At 49.3% G+C, this 20,506-nt stretch overlaps 1 protein-coding gene across 1 annotated transcript in view; it reads right to left on the bottom strand.

Moving 5' to 3' along the window:
- Positions 1 to 3,305: 3,305 nt before the first annotated feature.
- CD34 (CD34 molecule) overlaps positions 3,306 to 20,506 on the bottom strand; it is a 23,430-nt gene continuing 6,229 nt past the window's right edge. Inside the window, exons 2-8 of the mRNA XM_019546863.1 lie at positions 14,300 to 14,500; positions 13,235 to 13,500; positions 11,892 to 11,969; positions 8,675 to 8,825; positions 8,225 to 8,277; positions 6,267 to 6,431; positions 3,306 to 4,288 (exon numbers count right to left, since the gene is read on the bottom strand). Coding sequence (XP_019402408.1) covers positions 4,097 to 4,288; positions 6,267 to 6,431; positions 8,225 to 8,277; positions 8,675 to 8,825; positions 11,892 to 11,969; positions 13,235 to 13,500; positions 14,300 to 14,500 — 1,106 coding nt within the window. The 3' untranslated portion in view covers positions 3,306 to 4,096. The remainder of the gene's footprint in view (positions 4,289 to 6,266; positions 6,432 to 8,224; positions 8,278 to 8,674; positions 8,826 to 11,891; positions 11,970 to 13,234; positions 13,501 to 14,299; positions 14,501 to 20,506) is intronic.

Genomic DNA, 20,506 nt, shown 5'->3' with positions numbered 1-20,506 from the left:
CCAAGCGACACAGAAAGCCGGGAGACGGGGGGCACTGCCCCTCCGCCCCCGACGAGAGCTGCAGTTCTGCAACAGGCTGCAGGCACCACGGTGCTTCCCCCATGCAGGGATTACAGCATCCGCATCCTAGACACAAAGCACAGGAAGGAAATGCTCTGCGGTGCACACAACAACTACACTATGCAGCAGTTGAAGCCACAGCCATGAACCAGACCCCACGGTCCTAGCTACCGGCCCTTGTCCCCAGCCACTGTGCTTCAGTCCACAGGAGCGCACGAGGAGGTGGCACGAAGGGAAACCCCAGCCCCCGGTAGAGGAGGCTGCCATCTTAGCACATGTGCAGGCATGAGAGATCCCAGCCCAGGCTGCAGCACAGAGGAGCAATGCTGGGCAGGTCTGCGCCCGGTGCCCCGGCTCACCCTGGGGCGCAGCACAGCGGGGGCTGCAGCTCCTCTTACCTTTCCTGAAGCCTGGTGTTGTGTGGGGCAGACTCGGGCCTCCCCTGTGTACGCTGCCCCGTGGGCCAGTTCACATGCTGCAGAGAAGTGCTTCATCTGGGGAGCCAGACACCGTCCTTCCTTCCTTGGGATTTGCCTGCTGGATAAGCCTGGACAAGCCTGGGACCTGCCTTGTAAAGCTCCTGGTGCAGAGACAAGGCGGGGAGTCCCCACACTGCTGGGCTCAACCGCCACCGTGCAAAAAGCAAAGGAGCCCCTTGTTGCACGTGGCTCCTGGGAGCAGCTGAAGCCCTCCAGGTAGTGCCAGCTTCTAACACACCTTCACCCCAGGAAACTTTGCTGACATGGGCCAAAAAGACAAAGCCCTGAAGAACCAACGAGCCCTGCACAAAGCTGCAGCCCCCGCGGGGGATGTGGCCTCGCCCCGTTACCACAATAGCTCCCACCTGCGCCTGAGCGTGCAGCTGCGTCTCGCCCTACCTGCCACTGCTGGAGTGAGGCCTCTGCACCCTGGGGAGCTGCACAGAGCCCCGAGCAGCTTAGCTAATACCTGGAAAACTTGGATAAATGCAACTGCCTCCCTCTTGCATATTTAGGGCTCTGATCCCTCTAGTACTTGTGCTGCTCTCTAGGAGCAAGCAGATGGCAATGGGATCTGCTCAGTTGGTTGCACAAAACTGCATAGGTTTAAGAACTCGTAGGACCAGGGCTTTATTCTTTACTTCAAGCAGATGCTTATTAAAAAGGCAGATTTACAGACAAGATGCATGCCTTGCTGCCTGTGACCTGGGACTGAGGTTGCCAGAGGTTTCAACCAGTGCAGCATTTCCCTCCGAGGCACGGTGTTTCTCAGTGTTACGGCAAACAGCCCCTGCAGCCCATATTCTCCCTCCTCCATTGCCTCGCAGGCAAGCCCGCCATGTGAAGCCCTTGCATGATGCTCTCAGCGTGGGCAGTTTAGAGGGGGAGGTGAGGTCCAAATATAGCCCTGCAGCCTCTGGCTGTTTCGGGCTCTGCTTCCCATCCTGGCTTTGCAGCTTGGGCACAGCTGGCCGCTGGACTGGCTCCAAGTGCACTTTTTCCCTTGTTCCCTGCTTCTTTAGCACGCCTTTTAAACTCTACTTCTTCTGGACAGGAACCCAAATGCTAGTTCCTGCTGGAGGAAATGTCCACAAAGGTCCACAAAGCCTTGTTTAGAGCAGCGGCACACAATGACAGCCCATGTGCCCCACACCGAGCAGGGCAGAGTGCTGTAGGGCTGGGAGTCAGGAGACTCGATCCTATTCCAAGTCTGCCACCACCTTCTTGCTAACGTTACCATCTCCCCGTGGCGTGTTTCTGTTTCTCCATCCACCCCCTGTCTGACTTCTCATTGTAAAACGTGAAATCGGAGACTTTCACCTGGCCGCCGGGCACTAACGCAATACAAATAACGATGAAAAATGCTGCATCTAGGCAAGGTAGACATTAAGTCTTAGCACAAAAAGCAGGCATGATGACACTTGACCCCTACCAATATTCCTGTCAGGCCGAGAGATTTCAATGCATATCTGAGCAGAAAATCAGCCGGAAATAAGGTTTAAGAGTTTAATTCTAAAAAAGTAGTTGCTTTTTAATATTTGATACATGCTTTCCACTCGCTCTGAAATCCCGTTCATTGAAAGCCTAGCAGGGTGAGGGCATGCATGCAAAAGAGAAGAAACACTTTCGGCTCGCAGGGTTTTGTACTGGAAAACAACTTCTTAATGGTCACCGTGGCCTCCTGTCATCTTGGCATTTAACAGAGCTAGACTTTTTTCCCCACTAGCAACTGCAAAAAAAAAGTCCATCGTTTTGCAAGAATAAAGCAGGGAAGTCAGGTTCAGCGCTTTGCTCTTTTTACTGGCTTTGATTAAAAGCTGCTATGTAAAAAAAAAAAAGCAAAAACAAACACAACCTTTAAAAATGTGTTTTTTTAAAAATATATTTGAAGTGACTTTAGAACCAGTGACAAAGGCCTGGTTGACAGCCCCAGAAATAACATCCTCCCCTTCAAACACAGTGTGGAATAACCATAAAGCACAAAACCTAGGAAAGCCCAAGCTGTCTTCCCCTGTATCCCAGCTGCAGATGTGTCCAACTCTTGATAAAAAAGGGTGATGACCTTCACGAGCTCAGCTTTCCAGGCCCAGCCCCTGTGCCAAGGGCCGGACCCTCCTAGAGCTAGCAGTGATGGGGATACATGTTGGCTATGACCCATCTCCGGCTCCTCATCTGTTGGCCATCAATAACGGGATCCTACAGCAAATGTTTTTAGCCACCTACTGCCTGGGCTTTGCCAGAATCAGTGGCCTTGAGGTCAAAGTCCCCTGAGCCAGCCATCTGCACCCAATTTCTACAATGAAGTCCCTCTTCCTTTTCATAGTTTCATACCTTTTAGAGGCTCCTGTGGGCTTCTGTATGCCTGATTCAGCTCCCCCACTTGAACCAAGCTAAAGGGGCTTGACTTAACCCCCTTTCTCACCTGGTACAACTCTAGTCCATGACCAAGTGGAGCTTGTTCTCAGCCAACAAACTTACCGGTAATGGTTGACTGCTCTTTTTCATTTGTTTCTTATAGCTAAAGAGAGAAAAGCCTTCCCATCGATTTCTTATGCAACCCCCCTCCTTGAATACAGAGGGGCAAAGATCAGGAGTGAGAAACCAGAGGGCTCATGGCTGAACAGCAGCACATGGACCGGTAGGACGAAAACAAAAGAAACCATTCAGCCGAGACTATTCCCACTTCAGCGGCAGGCCAGATACGGAAAATTAACATACAACATGAGCAAGCTCCACGACAGCATTAAACATGTGAAACAAAGGGTATAAGGCACAAGAAGGGGAATTAATTTACTCATGTTCTTGAGGGAAGAAAGAAAGAGATGCATTTAATACAGAGATGAGGTGAAAACAAACCATCCCATCCAAAGACCCCAAAACACTAGACTAGATACCAATGCTATCAAGGGTCCAAATGCTTTCCCTGGATTTGGAGTTGGTTGAGGTCTGGATCCAGGTTTTGGTGGCTTGTGCTCACCCCTTGGCAGCAGTGGTAGACACCGGTGTCCAGAGGAAGGTGAGGGAGGCCGCGTCCCCACATGCTGCAGCCTGGTTAATTAAGAGCAACCTGTGTTGGAGGGACAGAGATAACACTCAACCTGCTCAAGAGGGGTTGAACCCATATGTGGATGCCAGCTTGTGGCCTCCCTTCACTTCCCCTATGCTGAGCTGATTTCTTGGGATGCTAACGCTGCCCCTGGGTTTCGGCACGCCCCCCCCACCCCTTGCTTAAGGGATTTGGATACTGGGTTGTTTTAAGTCCACCCCCGATCCTGCTCTTGGCCACTGGAAGAGCAAAACCAGGTCCATAGATAGCCCCACCCTAGTCCTGCCCTAAGCCCTGGGCAGTGCCAGGCTGCAGCAGTACTGCCCTGTACCATGCAGAGCTGCATTACCAATGGGGCAGAGCGCTCTGTAGACTGCGGCTTTTGAGTTCATTGTAGAAAAAAGGTATATAATTCCCGGCCTGGCCAGGGGGGGTCCTGTCCTTGCTTGCCTCCCCTCTTCCCCCCCTCCCCTTTCAAACCACGCTGAAGAGGCCGTTGCCCTGGCGCACATCACATCTCCGTGTCGGCGAGAACGTGCGGCTTGGCAGAGCGTCCGTTTTTTGAGGCCGTCTGGCCAGTCCCGTTCTCCTGAGCTCCTCCCTTGAGATTCGGCTTCTCCTGCGGCTCCGGCTGCTCGTGGGCGCCCGCGGAGATCAGCGTGTTTCCCTGGCTGCTGTTTTCCATGTAATAGGGGTCTTCGCCCTAGACAGGGACATAGATAACAAATGCAGAATTAGCGGAGAGAAAGGAGTGACAGGAGCCATGTCAGTGCCACGTGGCTCAGCCTTGCCCCGGGAGAAGGGGTGCACGGTAGCAGCCGGCACAGATACCAGCTTGGGCTGACATGGAGAACAAGCCCCGCTGGGGACTTCCATGGCCTCAGTTCTTCTCCGTGACCTACACGTAGAAGTCCTCAATTTGGCGCTGTCTGGATAAACAGGCCTCAGGCTCTTGAACTGTCCTAGGCTCGGACCACTGCAAACCCAGCTCTGGTTTTCATTTGGGTCAAATGAAATATTTGGGAAATTTCCTTCCTTTCTTCTCTTCAGCCTGCAACCTAGCTAAGCGGTTCTGAGCGAGCAGATGTCAGGGGCCTGAGCGAAGTACTCCCAAGTTAAGCGTGGTGACCCGAGCTGCACCTCCAAACACAGACTCATGCTCTGCAGGACAGCATTATGGCAGAGCTGGCTAAACCATACTGGGGGGTGGAGACCCAGTTCACATCATCTGAGACAGGAGGCAAGGGACCGTGCTGGAGACAAAGTAGATGGACGGTGGACCGTCGGGATTGTTCAGCAACTCCCGAGTCTCTAAGATCTGGCAGCAATGCCAACCAGAGCCAGTGCCACAGGGCACTGAACGAAGTACGCTCACCACACAGTGCGTCGGGAAGCAAATGAAGAACAACTGAGGCTGAGGTCCTCTAATTGCTCCCTCATTACTGCTCACAGAGCATGGGCTGGAGCAGGGCCAACTTCCCGCCTGCTCAGTCCCCTCACCAACGTGTTTCAGCCCCGTCTTGGAATGGGATCTTGCAGGGCTGAAAGTGGCCTCCTGGGCTATTGGGTCCGGTCCCCAGCTCCTACATATGGAGCTCAGTGGCTGTGGCCCAGGTTGATTCTTGGCCGCTTTGCTTGCACTCTCTTTGTCCTGTGCGCTAGAAGCTGAATTTAGACCACCATGTTCATTGAACCATAAGCAATGACTTTCAGTGACAGCCAAGCAGGAGATGGGATTCAGTGCCCTACAGCATCCCAAAATCACCCCTGACACCCCAGTCCATTGCACATTAGCTCAAATTTGCATTCCCCCATATTTTGGCAGGATACATCCCAGAACACTGAAGTTTATTAGCTTCTTACAATATACAGTTGCTCCCATGTCTCCATTTCAGTAACACCTAGACTAACATTGTGGGACCATACTTTTTGGAAGGATTCAAGTCTCCATAAATCACTGATAGGAAAGGACCCCGCAGAGCTCAGCAAAATCTGTACGTGGAAAAATGTATATAGGAAAATATTCTCTCTTTCTCGATATCCTTTATTAGCATCATTTGTTAAGTGGGGGAAACAGCTTTGATTATAGCACAGATACAAGAGAGATGTATAACTTAGCCTTTATATGTAAAGTATGGGGGAAAGCGTGCCATTTTTCAAGGGCAAATTAACAGGCTTTTGGAGTCCCTGGAGGAGTCTTCCTGGACGAGCGATTACAGCCGAGTGAAAATATGTTTTAGAAATGGAAGTGAAAGAGAACAAGGGAGAACAGTCCCCAAGTGAAGTCAATGAACATTTAGCCTTAGAGAGGAAGAGTGATTGCCTTTCACTCTCCATGTGCTAGACTTGGGGGTGACTGACTGTACCGCACACCCCCTTGATGCATTCACCTCTTTCAGGCTGGCTCAGCCGTGAGCCCCCAGGCTTTCATTCTCCCTCTGGGGGTGTCCGAGGTGGCATTCAGGACAGGCCCTGGCTGATCAAGCTGTCTCATGCAATCTAGAGATACATGAATATACTATAGGCCATTAACACAGAAAATAAGTTCACAGCTTCCACCTGCCCTCCCGAACAGAGAGCATCCGTGAGGTCTCGGCAGTGCTCTCTGGGGCCTTCCCCCCTCCACATTCCTCCAGTAGCTGGGTATCTCTCTACTTGTTTTGCCATCTATAAGCACTAACCAGCCTCTCTCTCATGGGGCTCCAGCTCCGTCGTTTCATAAGGAAGTATGCAGCCAAACCCAAAATCGCCACCGAGAGTCCAGATGTGACCAAGGCAATCAGCGTCTTCCGGGAAAAGTCCTGGTGATTCCGGGTCTCCTCCTTTCTGTAGGATTTTATACCGAGCTGGAAACACACCAAACAGAGCCACAAACCTCAAAAACAGGGAACTTGCACCAGCATCACATCTTCTGAGAGCGCTTTGCACCTGAGTTGAGCTGCTTTCCAACTCAACTCTACCTGTGTTTATGAACGGACTCCACCCAGCTCCCAAAGTGATGAATGGATGGTACTCCCAGTCACTCCAGCGGGAGCTGGATCGGGGCCTTGGGGCCAGGCCGACTGCCCTGGAGAGGGCAATTCTCCATCCCCAAGACAGATACAGCAGAAGCAGGGACAGCTTCCCCTATGCTTCCCTGCAGCGTGCTTCACTTCTGACCTGCAAAGGCCAACTACGGCAGTAAGAAATCCCTTGCCAGTCAGCCCTTAGCCCCTCTAAGACTGACGACGCTCTCAGATAACAGGCACTGCAGGTGCATGCCATGCTATATAACATTATTCTCTCCATCTTTTGGGTCCTGAGGTGTTTGCACTCTCTGCTGACCTTATCCACCCAGGACTGAAGAAATCACCTGCGGTATAAGCATCTTTCTTGGAGCCCTGTATTTATGCCTCCAGTGAAGGTCTCCTCCACTGATCAGAGGGCTCTGCCCCTGAGGTCTGCAGCATGCTGCTGCACAGATGTATTATCTGTGACAGGGTTACCCGCTAGCTGCCATTTGTACAGGCGTTCCCAGCGTGTGGTGACCTCACTGGAGTGCTGTGAGGACCCACTGATTAATGGCACTTTGAAGAGGTAAAGCATCAGCTAAGTGCTGGGTGTTATTTTTGGGGACCCATTGTGAATGTAAAACGTACAGTATCTGCTACTGTAAGTGTGCAAGAGTACAGGACACCTACTCTGGAGCACTAGAGCGAGTGTGTGCGTGCATAGATGCGTATGCATGGGTGTGTGCACATATGCATGTCTCTGCATAGCCATGGCCTGGATTTGTCTAAGGATCTGGGGTTTCCAGCCTGAGATGCATCAGAAGGGCCTGGGTTTCAGAGGGCAGGTACCCAGCTCCGCAAACCAGATCTTTCTAAAAACTCTTACCTGGGACACCCAAAATTAATAGTCACGATTGACTATTTAGACCCTATTTTTTTATAATAGGAAGGCACTGCGTTCTTGAGGCTTGTTACGCAGAAGATAAAGTAATAAAAGATTCTGTGATTGAAAGCGACTGCAAAAGTTCCTGCTTTTGAGAGGAGGTAACAGAGCGGAGGCAGAGGAGGCTCCTTGTTAGATCTGCAAAGCCCCGTCAGAAGGTTTACAGAGTGAGCGGCTCATTTCCAGCCCTTTTGGGCCTGGCCTTTCTTGCAGCCTCCTGTGTTGTAATGCAATGCTGCAGCATTCTGCCGAGTGCCAAGTGAAGACGGTGCCTCTCTGCCTCCTCCTATTCCCCACGTGGCCGTGACAGAAGTCAGCCACTTGTTTATGTGCAGATACTCTGAGCAAATTCTGAACTATTGAAATGCAGGCAGGGAAAGGTCCCAGATTTCTCTCTGCAGCAGATACCGCACGGGCAGCGGTAGGACGGCCTTCTCTACGCCATGACGGACCTGACGAGGATCAGACCAGGGGGCATCCTCTATAGTGCATTAGGTAGTTTGGCACCGGGCATGACCCCAGTTCACGGGGAGCTGGGCTGAAGCCAGCTTCTGTGCTCTTTGCCACAAAACGCCCCTCCGATGGTGACAACTCTCAGTTACCTCCAACCTGGCCTGGATCTGAGCAGTCAGCTTAACAGACTCTTCCCTATCCCGACCACCCCAGCCATTGCATCTCCCATCCCGCTCCAGTTGAAAGCATTTACCTCTTTCAAATCAGGCTCTGAAATCTTGAGCTGGTTTAGGATTGGTTTTGCATCTATAGTTTTCAAGAGAGAAAGGCCACATGTTATACAGTATAAAAGCTGTCGGGCCAACACTTGACCAGTTTGCAGTCATCCCGAGAAGACAAGCTGGAAGCTCTACATCCCTCATCCAGCCATGACATGCTATGACTAGATATAAGCCATATCTTCCTTAAGGCTCAAGAAGGGAGAAAAGCAGCTGCGTTCCAGCCTGCCGTTACAGTTTTCCACGCATTCAGATACCTTTGATCGCCCTGAATAAAACAAGCTATGTCCCTCCACTCTCCTCTTGCAGATAACACTCACACTGCCCTCCACCAGCGCACTAAGTTTCCTGCTCCTCTTCCACCCACCTGCGCATATGTGCACACACATACACACACACGTGACAGAGAAATGCGTCTCACTGACCTGCAGTGTCCCCTAGGATGAGCAGCATGCAGTAGGGTTTCACTTCCGATTTAGCCAGTTCAACATGGCAGGGAGAAGTAGGGTGCAAGGCCAAGGGGTCATTACAAAGCAGCTGCCACAATCTCCTTCCCACCTTCGTTTTAAAATCATCCTAGGAAAGTCCCAGAAGGAAACAGCCAATAAAGCAGAAACCCGACCAACACAAATCCTCCCTCTCAATTAAACCTCAACTATACCCCTTGCTTGTGTTACCGTCACCAGTCTCTCTCTTCCATTGCAAGAGCTCCTACAACCGGCATACCAGGTCTGGGCTTCGTTGTGCGCGTCACTGGCCAGACGTGTAGCAAACGTCAGTGCGATACCAGTTCAGACTGGGACACAGCATGGTCAGAGGAACCGAGAACCAGACTGGGAACCTCACAAGTGTGAGCCCTTCCTTTCCACTATCTCATCTGACATTTCATTTCCGTGTGTCAGCTTCCCCATCTGCACCGGGAGGATATTGGCCCTTATCTGCTGCAGAGGGCGAGTTTATGCTGGTGAAGTGACATTCGATGTTATCGACAATGGAGTCGAATGTTATTTTTATTGACCCTAACTGGAGCATCGGCGGGGTTTGGGTGTGTTCCTTTCTGTTTTGGAATGAGAAAGTAGCCAAGGGAGCCTGTATTGTTTTGGAACTGCAGAAAGTCTGGGAAACCGGGAAATAACAGAGAATCGTTTGGCTTTCCTGTTTAGGAAATGCCTTGAATACTTCTGAGCAGGCACTGATCAAAGGCTGGGCAAAGAACAAAACTTTCTCACTTCCTGGAGTTAGAAAGACTCCATGGTGGGCTGTGGTTGAGGAGGAGAGAAGAGCTGCTTTTTCCTCCTCTTGACCATCTGGTGCATGCAACTATGTGGGTGCTTCTCCCAAAACCGGTGTGCATGCATGCACACACGGACACGGTTTGGGGGTCAGGTCTAGGTTTGCTGCCTTGGGAAATCTGGTTGCATGGGGCTAGCAGGACAGCTCAGGGCATTAATGAGGGGTATTCAGTCTTTCAGCTTCAGACGGCTTGAAAAAACCTGGCTTGCATTGGCAGCACGTAAAAATTATTACCACCTTGACAGCTGTTGGACGTCACAAGGGAAAATGAGCTTGCCGTCCCAGAGGGCTGGACCAACACTACCGCATCTGAACATCCCCTTTGTGGGAACAAGTCTTGGGGACCGCCCTGCGCTCCCAATCCTTGTGGCATCCCCGGCATGATGTAGCCAAGCTGGTCTCTGACTATAATTGACGTCTTTCCTTCGCCTGGAGGAGTTTGTGCCTAGTTTCTTTAAAGACCTGCCAGCCCTCTCAAACTCTTTGCCCCCTCAGCCTTATTCTCCATGGGATTTTGCTGGCCAAACCCCTGACTTCCCTCACATCTGCTTTCTTGAAATCAGCCTGTTACTTCAACTTTTCCTTTCCTAAGGATCACAAACTCTCTCGCTTCCTGGCCTCATTTCACCAAAGCCATGGCAGAGCTGTGTCACTGATGATAAAACTGCTTACCCTTTCTCTTCTAGGGGAAGAGAAAAGAAAACAGCCCTCTAAGATTGCTGGCCTACAGCATGTCTTGGGCAAGAGGACCAAGATGGGAGGAAATGCCCATGTGCCAGCTTCCTTGTTCTCCCGTGGAAAGAATCAGCGGGGGTGTCAGAGCTTCCTTTGCATTGACTGAGACAGACACCAGCGTCGTGTTCGCAGGCCTCGCAGGAAAAAGGAGAAGCAACTCAGCCCTTCTATCTGCTCTCCTTGAAGATTGTTATCTGTTTCCCAGGTTCGGCAACGAACACAGATTGAAAGGCCAAATAGTTTTTCCCATCCAAAGATTAGCTCAGATGGAGGCATGCCATAGATTAAAGATGCCTGGAAAAATCCTGTTTAAAATTGGTGTGGCTTGAATCTTTCGGTATTATGGGTTTCCAAATGTGGGAGCCCTCAGCTGTCAATTGCTACACCATCTGAAGCTGAAAACCAGGGGATAGGTGTTAGAGAGGCTCAGTGAGTTGCCCAAGGCCAGGCAGAAGGCTTGTGGCAGAGGCAAGAACTAAACACTCAGTCCCAGCCCAGTGCTTTAGCACGAAGACCCTGAATTGAGATTTTTTTTGTACTGCTCTCGCTTTCTATTTTCCTCCTTTTGTTCTTTTTTGAGACTTGGAAGCTTTGGAGCCTTGCAGCGATGGCCGCACTTCACAAGACTCATTTACTAGCTCTCTTTTCAGTACGGGGGTCTTCCTCAGCCCAGCTCCTCGGGCAGGGAATCTCAGTTTGGCGACAGAAATGCATCAGCTCTGCACATCTGACAGGTTTCCATTTTGCTGCCCACTAGATGGCATCTGTGATCCCAATAACGGGACTTCCGATGTCGAGCTTTGCTCAAAGGCTTTCAGCCTTTGTGGCAACAGGTATGATGCCAGCTGATAGGCGTTAGAGGAAGGAATAAATAGCCCAGCCAGAAGCTAACCCTCCCAAGTGATCTGTCCGGTGGGGGGAAGTTACTCACCATTAGTTCATTTTTTGTTGTTTATTATTGCTGTCTCACAATTCCCACAAGTTTCCTTACCAGGTGGCACTTGTTGCACGGTTTTCCCCTGATACACAGTAGATTTCCTCCCATAGCACAGCATCTTAGCTGATCCTTCCCCATCAATCTGTTCTGAATTTTACAAATACTTAATCATTTGAATGGTGTCCAGCTGCCAACGAGACCAGAGGCAGTTCACAGAAATCCAGAATTCCCTTTTAAGCCACTCTCAGAGGTCACAGCCGAGCCTATGATTTCCCACCCTCCCTCTTCATCTCATCAGACCTAATCTCTTCTCTGCACCAGTGGGCAGCAAGGATGAAAGGCTGTTGGGGCAGGAGGATAATTCATCCATGCGTTTCTGGATCGAGTTAGGCAAGCAGTGAGATAAGTGGGAGACGCAGCGGGTCGGGCTGGTCCCAAATCGTACCACGACAAAGGGAGGAGACATGTCTGAACTCCTCCAGGCGATGCTGGCGACCATCCCCATGTCCTCAGCCATGCTCCCTGCAGCGGAGCAGAAGCAGCATATACCAGCCACCGTGGCTTGGCTATCCTGACACCATTGCAAAAACCTGGCCCAAGGCCTCCCCTGCCCACTCCTGTGCTGGATTTGTCCCTACTGCTTTAACTGTCCAGCCTCCCGCGGGGTTTTAACTTACACACGTGTAGGGTGCGTTGAGTTGCAGGCATATCACATGAGGTTTCGTCACGTGCTTGACACTGTGGCACGTGATGCTCTGGGAAGCAAAGCAAAACGAGGCAGGCATTTGTAAAGAGCAGGGAGAGACGGAAGCAGGCCAGGGCATCTGGCTGCATCCCTTGAGGCCTTTAGACTGTTTGCCTTGATGACTCTCAATCCCCACCCTCCCTCCTCAGGAGGCTATTGATCTCTGTGTTTCCCAGGTCACCTCCTGTAATTAGCCCACATTAGGCAGCATTCAGGAAGCCTCCCCGGAGCTGAGCTCCAGGCGGCTTTTCTGTGCCCAGATTTGCGGCATCCTGGTTACTAGGTGCGGCATAACTGCACTAGTGCTAATCTTTGCAGCCGCGATAGGGAATCAGCCTGTTATGATTCATGTCCTTAGGGTGAGGTCCCTTGTTCTGCTGCCCAGTTCCCTGCTAGTCTCAGCGGACAAAAAACTCCAACTTCATTGCCTTGAAATCCCTCTGGCGATTCTGCCCTCGTGATGACGGTTGCATTAACAGCCCTATCCCGCGAGTCCAGCTGGCTTCAAGTCCTAATGTAGCCATCACTAGAGAGGCCTTCTGGAAAGAAGGTATTCTGATGGTAAATCTCTCCGTGTCGGGAAAGCAGGAGAGAGTGAACACAAGCAGGCCGAACTTCAGCGGGGAAGGTGCAGCCAAGAAAAGTGAAGTCATCCTTATGGAAGATAACTCAGATGAAGCTTGAAATCCATCTGCTGGGGCTGCTTTGGGGGGAGTGGGAAAAGCCCTGCAGCCCTGGCTGGTTCCTTTTGACCCGAAGGATGCTATGATGTGCAGTGAGCTACAAGCTTTGCAAATTAGATCCTCTTCTGCCTGCTGTGGAGCTGCTCATCCCCACCCACAGAGCAAGCAGTCATGCACTTGGGTGCACTACTCGCACGCTCACAGCCCTCTTGCTCACCTGAAAGATGGTGCTATCCAGCACCCCTTTGCAATTCTATACTGCCTTGGGCAGCGGGGAAGAAAGGCAGGAATTCAGGAATATTAATGGATTTAGCTTAAAACCACCCAGGGAATTTTTGGTCTGCTTATCTCAAGTTTACCGGGGGGAACGGTGGCCAAGATCGCAAGGCGAGGTTGCGCCAGGGTGGGGACAAGACCAACGTCCCGACTCCTGATCTTGCAACCTAACCAGAAGTTCATCCTGCCCCCTTCCCCTCTTATGTACAGCAATGGGTCTGGTTTAGCACAGCAAGGCACTAACAAGCCACAGCTCCTGAATAAAATCTTCAGGAATTATATGCTCAGCAACACACAGTCGAACACTTGCTCCTACCTCTGTTCCATTACTAATTTCGTTTCCTGGGCTCATGGTAACGGAGGAAACGGTGTGCTTTGTGCTGCCAGTAGTAGCTGTCCAGGCTGATTTCAGAGTTGTGTTTGGCAGTGTCATGGTGGAAAAAGATGATGCTTCTAGCTGTTGAGTGGAAGATATATTTGTAGCCCCCGGTTCTGTTGCATTGCTGCCAACATAGCTGCATGCTGTGGTGGTGGGTGGTGGGCTGGGGGCTTCAGTCACGTTGGCCATTTTCAAAGTAGTTCCTATTTCCAGGAAGGAAAGCGTATGAAAACGCTGAACAACTTCAGAGCCAGCACATGTCACTACGGTGACTGAGGTGCAACATGAATTTGTCATAGAGGTGCCAAATCATTTCACTGGCTCTACGAGACATGCATCTTAGACAGACGTCAGAGCTACCTGGTTCTTACGTGCACGTCATAATCTGCTTACAATGGACTCCTATGCATATTGCGAAACAGCATAAAGCTAGGCTTAGTCTCTAAAACCCACCTCCTCTGGGCTGCTCCTCCCTTCTTGCTGAATGTGGAGCCCTTAAATATACAGATTTACCCACCTGAAAACACTGGAAGGGAGAGCATGTGTCTCTCTAAGATGCTCCATCTCAAATCTGACCCCCTGTGCCAGGGCAGCAACTTCTTACATATGCAGAAAATCAAATGGGAATGCAGAGATGTGCAAGGCGAATGCGTCAGCTGAGCATGACAGTGAAACTGGCTCGGGGGCTATGAGATCAGGGTTGAGCAGACCTTTTATCTCAAGCAATCACTTAAAACAGGTACAGACCAAACAGTTTGGATATGGAACCAAACTTTCGGGGTTTGAGGTACAACTTTGGGCCTGTAATAAAGCAAGGAGCTAGGAGCACAAAATATAAAATCCAAAATACCCAAGTGTCGATGTAAAGGTGCCTTTTGATGAGACAACCTGTTGTCATTTATCTGTTGGGTGGGTTCTTAGGGCACTTGCATCCCTTGTAAATCTGAGAGCTGAAACACACTCACAAATGGAAACTACAGAGAGGGCAAGCAAAATAATTACCATTTATCGATACGTTTTTTGTACTTGGTGGTGCTCTGGTTCCTGCAGGACTGCTGGGTGTTGTATCTGCCCGGCCTGCCTTTGTCGTATTATCATCAACTGTTCTTAGTAGCGTCACCGGGGACGTTGTAATAGATGTATTTGTGGCAGAGGTCTTTGCTGTCGAAGTGCCTTTGGAGTCACCGTCACCAGAAACTACATCTGTGGAGGGAAAAACAGAGGGTGCAGAGGTGTAAGGAAAAAGCACAGCGTGACTTATGAGCTATAAACTCTAGTGGGACTCTGCTATCTCTGTCACCTGGCATCTGAGAGCCCTTTGTGGAGGAAAAATAATGTGTCTGTAGTGCTGTGATGCCTTGTTTATTGTATGAGGTGTTTAAAGGTAGAGCAACCTGCTCGATCCTTTGGATGTTGGGGTTATTGGGAGGCTGGAGCTAGGTCACCCCTTGCCTGCCCCCAGAAAAGATCTTCTTCCAAGCTTTTGGGCACAAATGCCCTTCTTTAGGTTTAGGGAGGGTCTGCTGGTGTTTTGTCTGCTCCCCTGGGTGAGCAGGAGAGCGCACAAACACAAGCAGAGTCTCCCTGTGCCTGAAGAAGGGTGTTTGTGCCCAAAAGCTTGCAAAGCACAATTTTTCCAACTATTTCGTTGGTCTAACAAAAGAGACCTCATCTGCCTATGCCCTGAGACCAACACAGCTACATCCAACACCTCAGGTCCAGGGGCAGTGGCAACTGAGGAGCAATGCAGGAGGCCCCTTCCCTCTTGCTCTGCCCTAGTCCTTCAAAAAGGCATGGCAAAATGGTCCCCCAGGCTGGCCCTGCTCCAAAGCATCACTGGGTCAGGCCTGTCTTGGAGACTGACTCCCTGTGAGTGGCTCTGATACCATGAGCACATGGCACAGCTCCCCCCCAGCTCCCTGTTGATGGAGTTTTTCTTGCTGTGCAAATGGGGAAGAAAGGACTTTTAAGGGCTATTGTCACAAGGCAAGGCTTTTCTATGCCAAAAAGGGGAGAGAGGCCTTATCGCTCCTGTGGAAAAAATGCAGGGACCAGTTTTTTGGAGGGTTGGCTTCAAACGTTCAAACATTCACGGTTATTCCGGTTACTCTAGTGTCTCCGTTACCAGTTTTAAGGGGATGTTGAGCAGAACTGTTGGCACGATGGCTCTTGTTCTACTTTAAGCCTATACAAGGAAGGGGAAGAAGAGCTCAGTGTGGGACTGAACACAACAGGAAAGATTCAGAATTTGCAAAAAAAGATGCTTGGACAACAGAGAATATCCAGTTTCCTTTTCCCTGGAGTCACAACCAGCTTTATGGCCTGATCTAAAGCCCTCTGAATTCAGCAGAACCATCCCCATGGGCTTTAGGTCAACTCCTTGCTATGTGCAAGCAGTACAGTCTCTTAAAGGCACAACTGAATGGTTACAGATTCATCAAATATTCTAGTTTAAGGTTTATAGGTCCCCCTGCAATTACCTGTTGTGTTAAAAACATGCCGTCTCCAGCTCTCTGTATGAAATAATCTTTAAACATTGATGAAAACATTTTTTTTCTTCCGGTGCTTGTATAGACTTATTATGCTTTCTTCCTGGAAATCTATTTATATACTTTTAAGTAAGCTTCAATGCCTACTTCAGGAGCTGTTCCTGTTTATGATTCTGCTCCACAACTTCAAGAGAAAAATAAAATAATTTTGAAAGAAATCGGTGTTTCTGCCCAGTAGAGGCTGGACTCTTAACACCTCTGAGCAGAATTATTTTATTACAAAAATTTCCTCCCCCCCAAAAAAGATTTAGCAGAATTGGTGCTAAATTCTGATCAGCTGCTCAATTTCCCAAGCCTCAAACATTATAAATATGACAATTAAGTGGTTTGAAAAATTTGCAAGGAAGGGGAAATTACTCCTTGCAACAGATAATGATGCAACTGTACTAGGAACTCAGCCTAAGCCAGGCTTCAGGAGCAGGTGGCTCCAGCTGCGATGGTTTAATAGATCATACAGCCTATGGCTATGTGACCAGACAAGAAATCAGCCAAAAAGCTGGCTGGCAAATTGGGGAGACTCAGATCTTCACCACATCCCTACATAGGCATTATTCTGGTGGGAGGCTCACACCTCTTTGAAAGTCTATCTGCTTCTTGGCCCTGCTATAGGAAATGGGGAGGAGAACTTGATGAGGCCATTTTTCCTAGTGCCCTAAAGAGGGACAGGGCATGCCAGGGGTGCCACAGCTGAGAGTCGATCCAGGAGCGGTGCCACCCTTAAGTACTGTCTTTAGGCTTAGGTATGAAACAGCACCAGGAGACGCTGACTGCAACTGCACACGAGACGGACACAGGGCCCATCATGCAAAGCACCGCACTCAAGTGCAGTTGCCCCAAGAACTTATAGTCCAGGGAAGGTTTCCAGGTTGTAGCCATATTGGTCCAGAGGCAACAGCAACCAGCACTCGTGGTAGAGGTGAGATCTTATTAGACCAACTAGATTTTTGCAAAAAAAGTTCTTTAACTGCAAGCTTTCAGGCACAAGCACCCTTCTTCAGGTATAGGAGAAATGATGGTAAAAGTTCTCCTAGGTGGCAATGAAAGTTCATATTTCATAGGAGAGTTGAAGGCGTAGTAAAATCTGCTGCATAAAATGAACCATTCCAAATGGGAGATTTAACACACCTTCAACTCTCCTATGAAATATGAACTTCTGTTTCTACCTAGAACTTTTACAGTCTTTTCTCTTATGCCTGAAGAAGGTGCTTGTGCCCAAAAGCTTGCAATTAAAGAACTTTTCGTGCAAAAATCTAGTTGGTCTAGTAAAAGATCTCACCTCTACCAGATAAGGAACTTGCTCTGAAAAGGCCCCATTGTCCTCAGGGGCAGAGCTGCATTTCAGACAGGCCTGGCTAAAGTCATACATGAAATAAAGGTAAATGCGATGCATATACTGCCTTTCACTATCGAGAACAGGTCCTACTGATTAGCACAAGAGACTGGGTATCCACCCTCCATGGCTGTGTCTACTTTTGCTAAAAGGGAAGGATAAACACTCAATCGTAGCGAAAAGGCAGAGGAAAATTTTGAGCTAATGGAAAATATCCCAAGGAAACCTGCTGGGATACAGTGCAGCAAAGCCTTACTGCAACCCACTTACCACTATAATGAGCATGGTCTCAGGCCAATGGCAGGAAAAGGTGTAAACTTCTGCAACCTACCTACTTGTGCAAGGCTGTAACAGGCAGGGGTGGGAAAGTTTATCACTGGTGATGATCTACTTACATCTTGGAGTATTTTTTTTTTTTTTTTTTAGTTCTTTATCAATTTTCTGCCAGTTACTGAAACCGCTGCTATTCTTTATCCATAGACCCCCTAATCTTTTCGGAGACTTAACTATACAACTTCCAGTCACATCCACTTTGCTCCAGAAGAACGCGCGTAACGAGTGCAAGTCAGGAGAACAAGGGAGCTGATTAGCACGGGAAAGACAACCGCGCAGCACGAAACCGTCGATGTCGGAGAATCGCTAGTACATTATAGGCAGGCACACAGCATCAGTTTGAATTAAAAAAAAAAAGATCTGCAAAGAATAACCTGGCCATCAAACTGAAACCTCCAATTCCTGACCGTCACAGACTGCCGGTTAATTATGACTGTTCAGTTCACACCAGGTCTTACAGCTTAGGAGGGTCAGGCATTAAGGGAAGTTTCGCTTGTGTTGCCAGTGCGTGATTGGGCTTGAGATCCTCCAAGGATAGAGATCCCACCACCTCTCTAGGTAACTTGCTTCAGTGCTTCACCACCTTCCTAGTGAGAACATTTTTCCTAATATCCAACTTCAACTTCCCTTGCTGCCACTGGAGCCCATTGCCGCTTGCTCTGTCTTCTGCCCTCACTGAGGATGGTCCAGCTCCATCCTCTTTGCAACCCCCAGCAGGGACTTGAAGGCTATTCAATCCCCCTCGGTCTTCTCTTCTCCAGACTGAATAAGCCCCAGTTCCCTCAGCCGCTCCTCGCAAGCCATGTGCCCCAGCCCCTAAACCCCTAAAGAAGTCTTTCTCCTGCAGCCCTCACTAAGTGGCCAAGGCCCATAGGGGCAGGATTTCAGACCCATCCGTGTCCTCTGCATTCCCCATTGGCCGCCCCACACTTGAACACACTGATTTCAGGCAACTTAAAGGGTGCGACTGTTTCAGTCCCATTCAGAGGTACTTAACGCTCCTCCCGTACTGTAAAAAGAGGCTTGGCACCCAATTCACGGGCCTGGAGTCTACTCTGGAGGTCATGGACCAAAGCTATACTGAACTGAACCTCGCCCTTCGTCTCCATGCCCCATTTAATCCTTATCCTCTCTGCTAACATAGGGCCAAACGTCTCAAATTGCTCAGCTGTTATTTAGGCGCCAGACCATGAAGCCAGCTTTTGGGAATGGCTGCCGAGTACTTGGAAATCAGGCCCCGTGGAAGCTGGTTGTGACAGATTTTTTTTCTGCATCTCATTATCAGCTTCTGAACTATCCGCCCCACCACAGAATGCATTTCCATGAACCTGAAAGCTAGAGCTGGGACACAAAGCTTATGGCCACATTCGAACTGCTGCAGCGCTCAGACATGTTGGGATCTGGGATTTCTGGTTCTGGCCTGATTTTTACTTTAAGGAAAGAGACACTGGAATTGAGATCCATCTTGTGGACAAAGAGTTATATCACTGAGTTTCCCCGATAACCAATTTTAACAAATCAAGACCAGGAGGCATGATTTCATGCCCAGAATAATAAGTAGCACAATGTCCAATCTCTCCTTTTCACAAGGCTTTTGTTTACAGGGACCTCAGCAGGAAACTTTACCTCATTGCAATGATGTAATGCCTTGAACTTGACCTCCCAAAGTGCCACAACCACCCAGACAAACACCTTTGAACTTTTCCAGATGTGTCTAAAAACACTAGAGCTGTTTGGCCAAGGTCTTTATACCAGTGAGTATTATAAAACAAGGACTGGATCGTTCTTATGTTGTAATTTGCTGTACCATTTGTTCTGCCGTCTCACAAAGAAAGACACGCATGCTCCCCTCCCAGCCCTGGCACATGCAACCAGCTTAAAATAAAATGAATTGAAGTATTTGCACCCAAGAGATCCTGACAATACTGACAAGGACTGTACTGCCACTCTCAGGTGGGGCTTCATTAAAACCTCAGTCATTTACTGCACAGCGTATTTTTACTGGTTTTGCAACACTTGCATGAATGTATTAGCGTTGAAGGCTTGCGATTTCAAGCCAAGTGATGTATTAGGCAGGAAGCAATCCAAGCGAGTAAAGCCAACATATGAGAAGTAATGTCTTAGCAAGCTGCGTGAAAAATCAACCCTTTTCATCAAAAGACTTTTACCCGTACTTTTTTTCTCTTTCCTTATTAAGCTTCGTACAGAACTACAGCAAACGAGCTTCCATTCAATACGTGCGATATCCTCAATAATCTCTTAACATGCATCAATACCCTAACGGATGTAAAACGTATCTACTGAAGCCACATAGCAACAACATCACCTTAACAGATCATTGTCCTACGCCCACGTCCCACCCAACGCTACTCAGCGTCCTCACTGGCAGGGAAGGAAAAAAATACACGTAGATCATCACTGGACAGGTCTCAACAGTTTATAGCAACAGCACATTAAACAAAAAGATTTCTTCCTCTTATCTGCATCATCACGAAATCTAAGGTAGAGCCTATAAGATGCGTGCAGTCCTTTGGGACCTAGCTCTCTCTTCTATTATAATAATAATAGTTGAAGGTAAATGATTTGTCAAATTCACCTATGCTTTAATAGTTTTTAAAGGAAAGTTTTTAGAGCCAAATCAATACCAAATCCGTGACTCATTCAAGAAACCATATGTGGCTCTACTACTGGCAAACATCCTCCACCCCTGCCTGGGGCTTCAGATGTTTCCAAATCATTTGGCAGGCATCCTATGTGCAGGCTCAAGCCCAGAGGCTTGGGGTTCAGATGCCCCCGAGCTTTGCTTGCCGTCAGCCCCACGGGCGCAGGAGCAAGCTAGGGAGAGGTCTCTCATTTCCACGAAGCCGAGACCTTCCCACTGGAAATGAAAGCGGGAGCTTACCTATACGATTTCTTTGCCTCTGTCTTCCTAAGTAGGGACCAGTTCAGCCACCTCCCTGCTGGGCCCCCCTCGGGCCCCGGGAGAGACACGCCTGG

This window comes from Crocodylus porosus, unplaced genomic scaffold, assembly GCF_001723895.1.
Source record: "Crocodylus porosus isolate Cpor-Errol unplaced genomic scaffold, CroPor_comp1, whole genome shotgun sequence".
NCBI lineage: Eukaryota > Metazoa > Chordata > Crocodylia > Crocodylidae > Crocodylus > Crocodylus porosus.
This window is presented reverse-complemented; position numbering and strand designations above follow the sequence as displayed.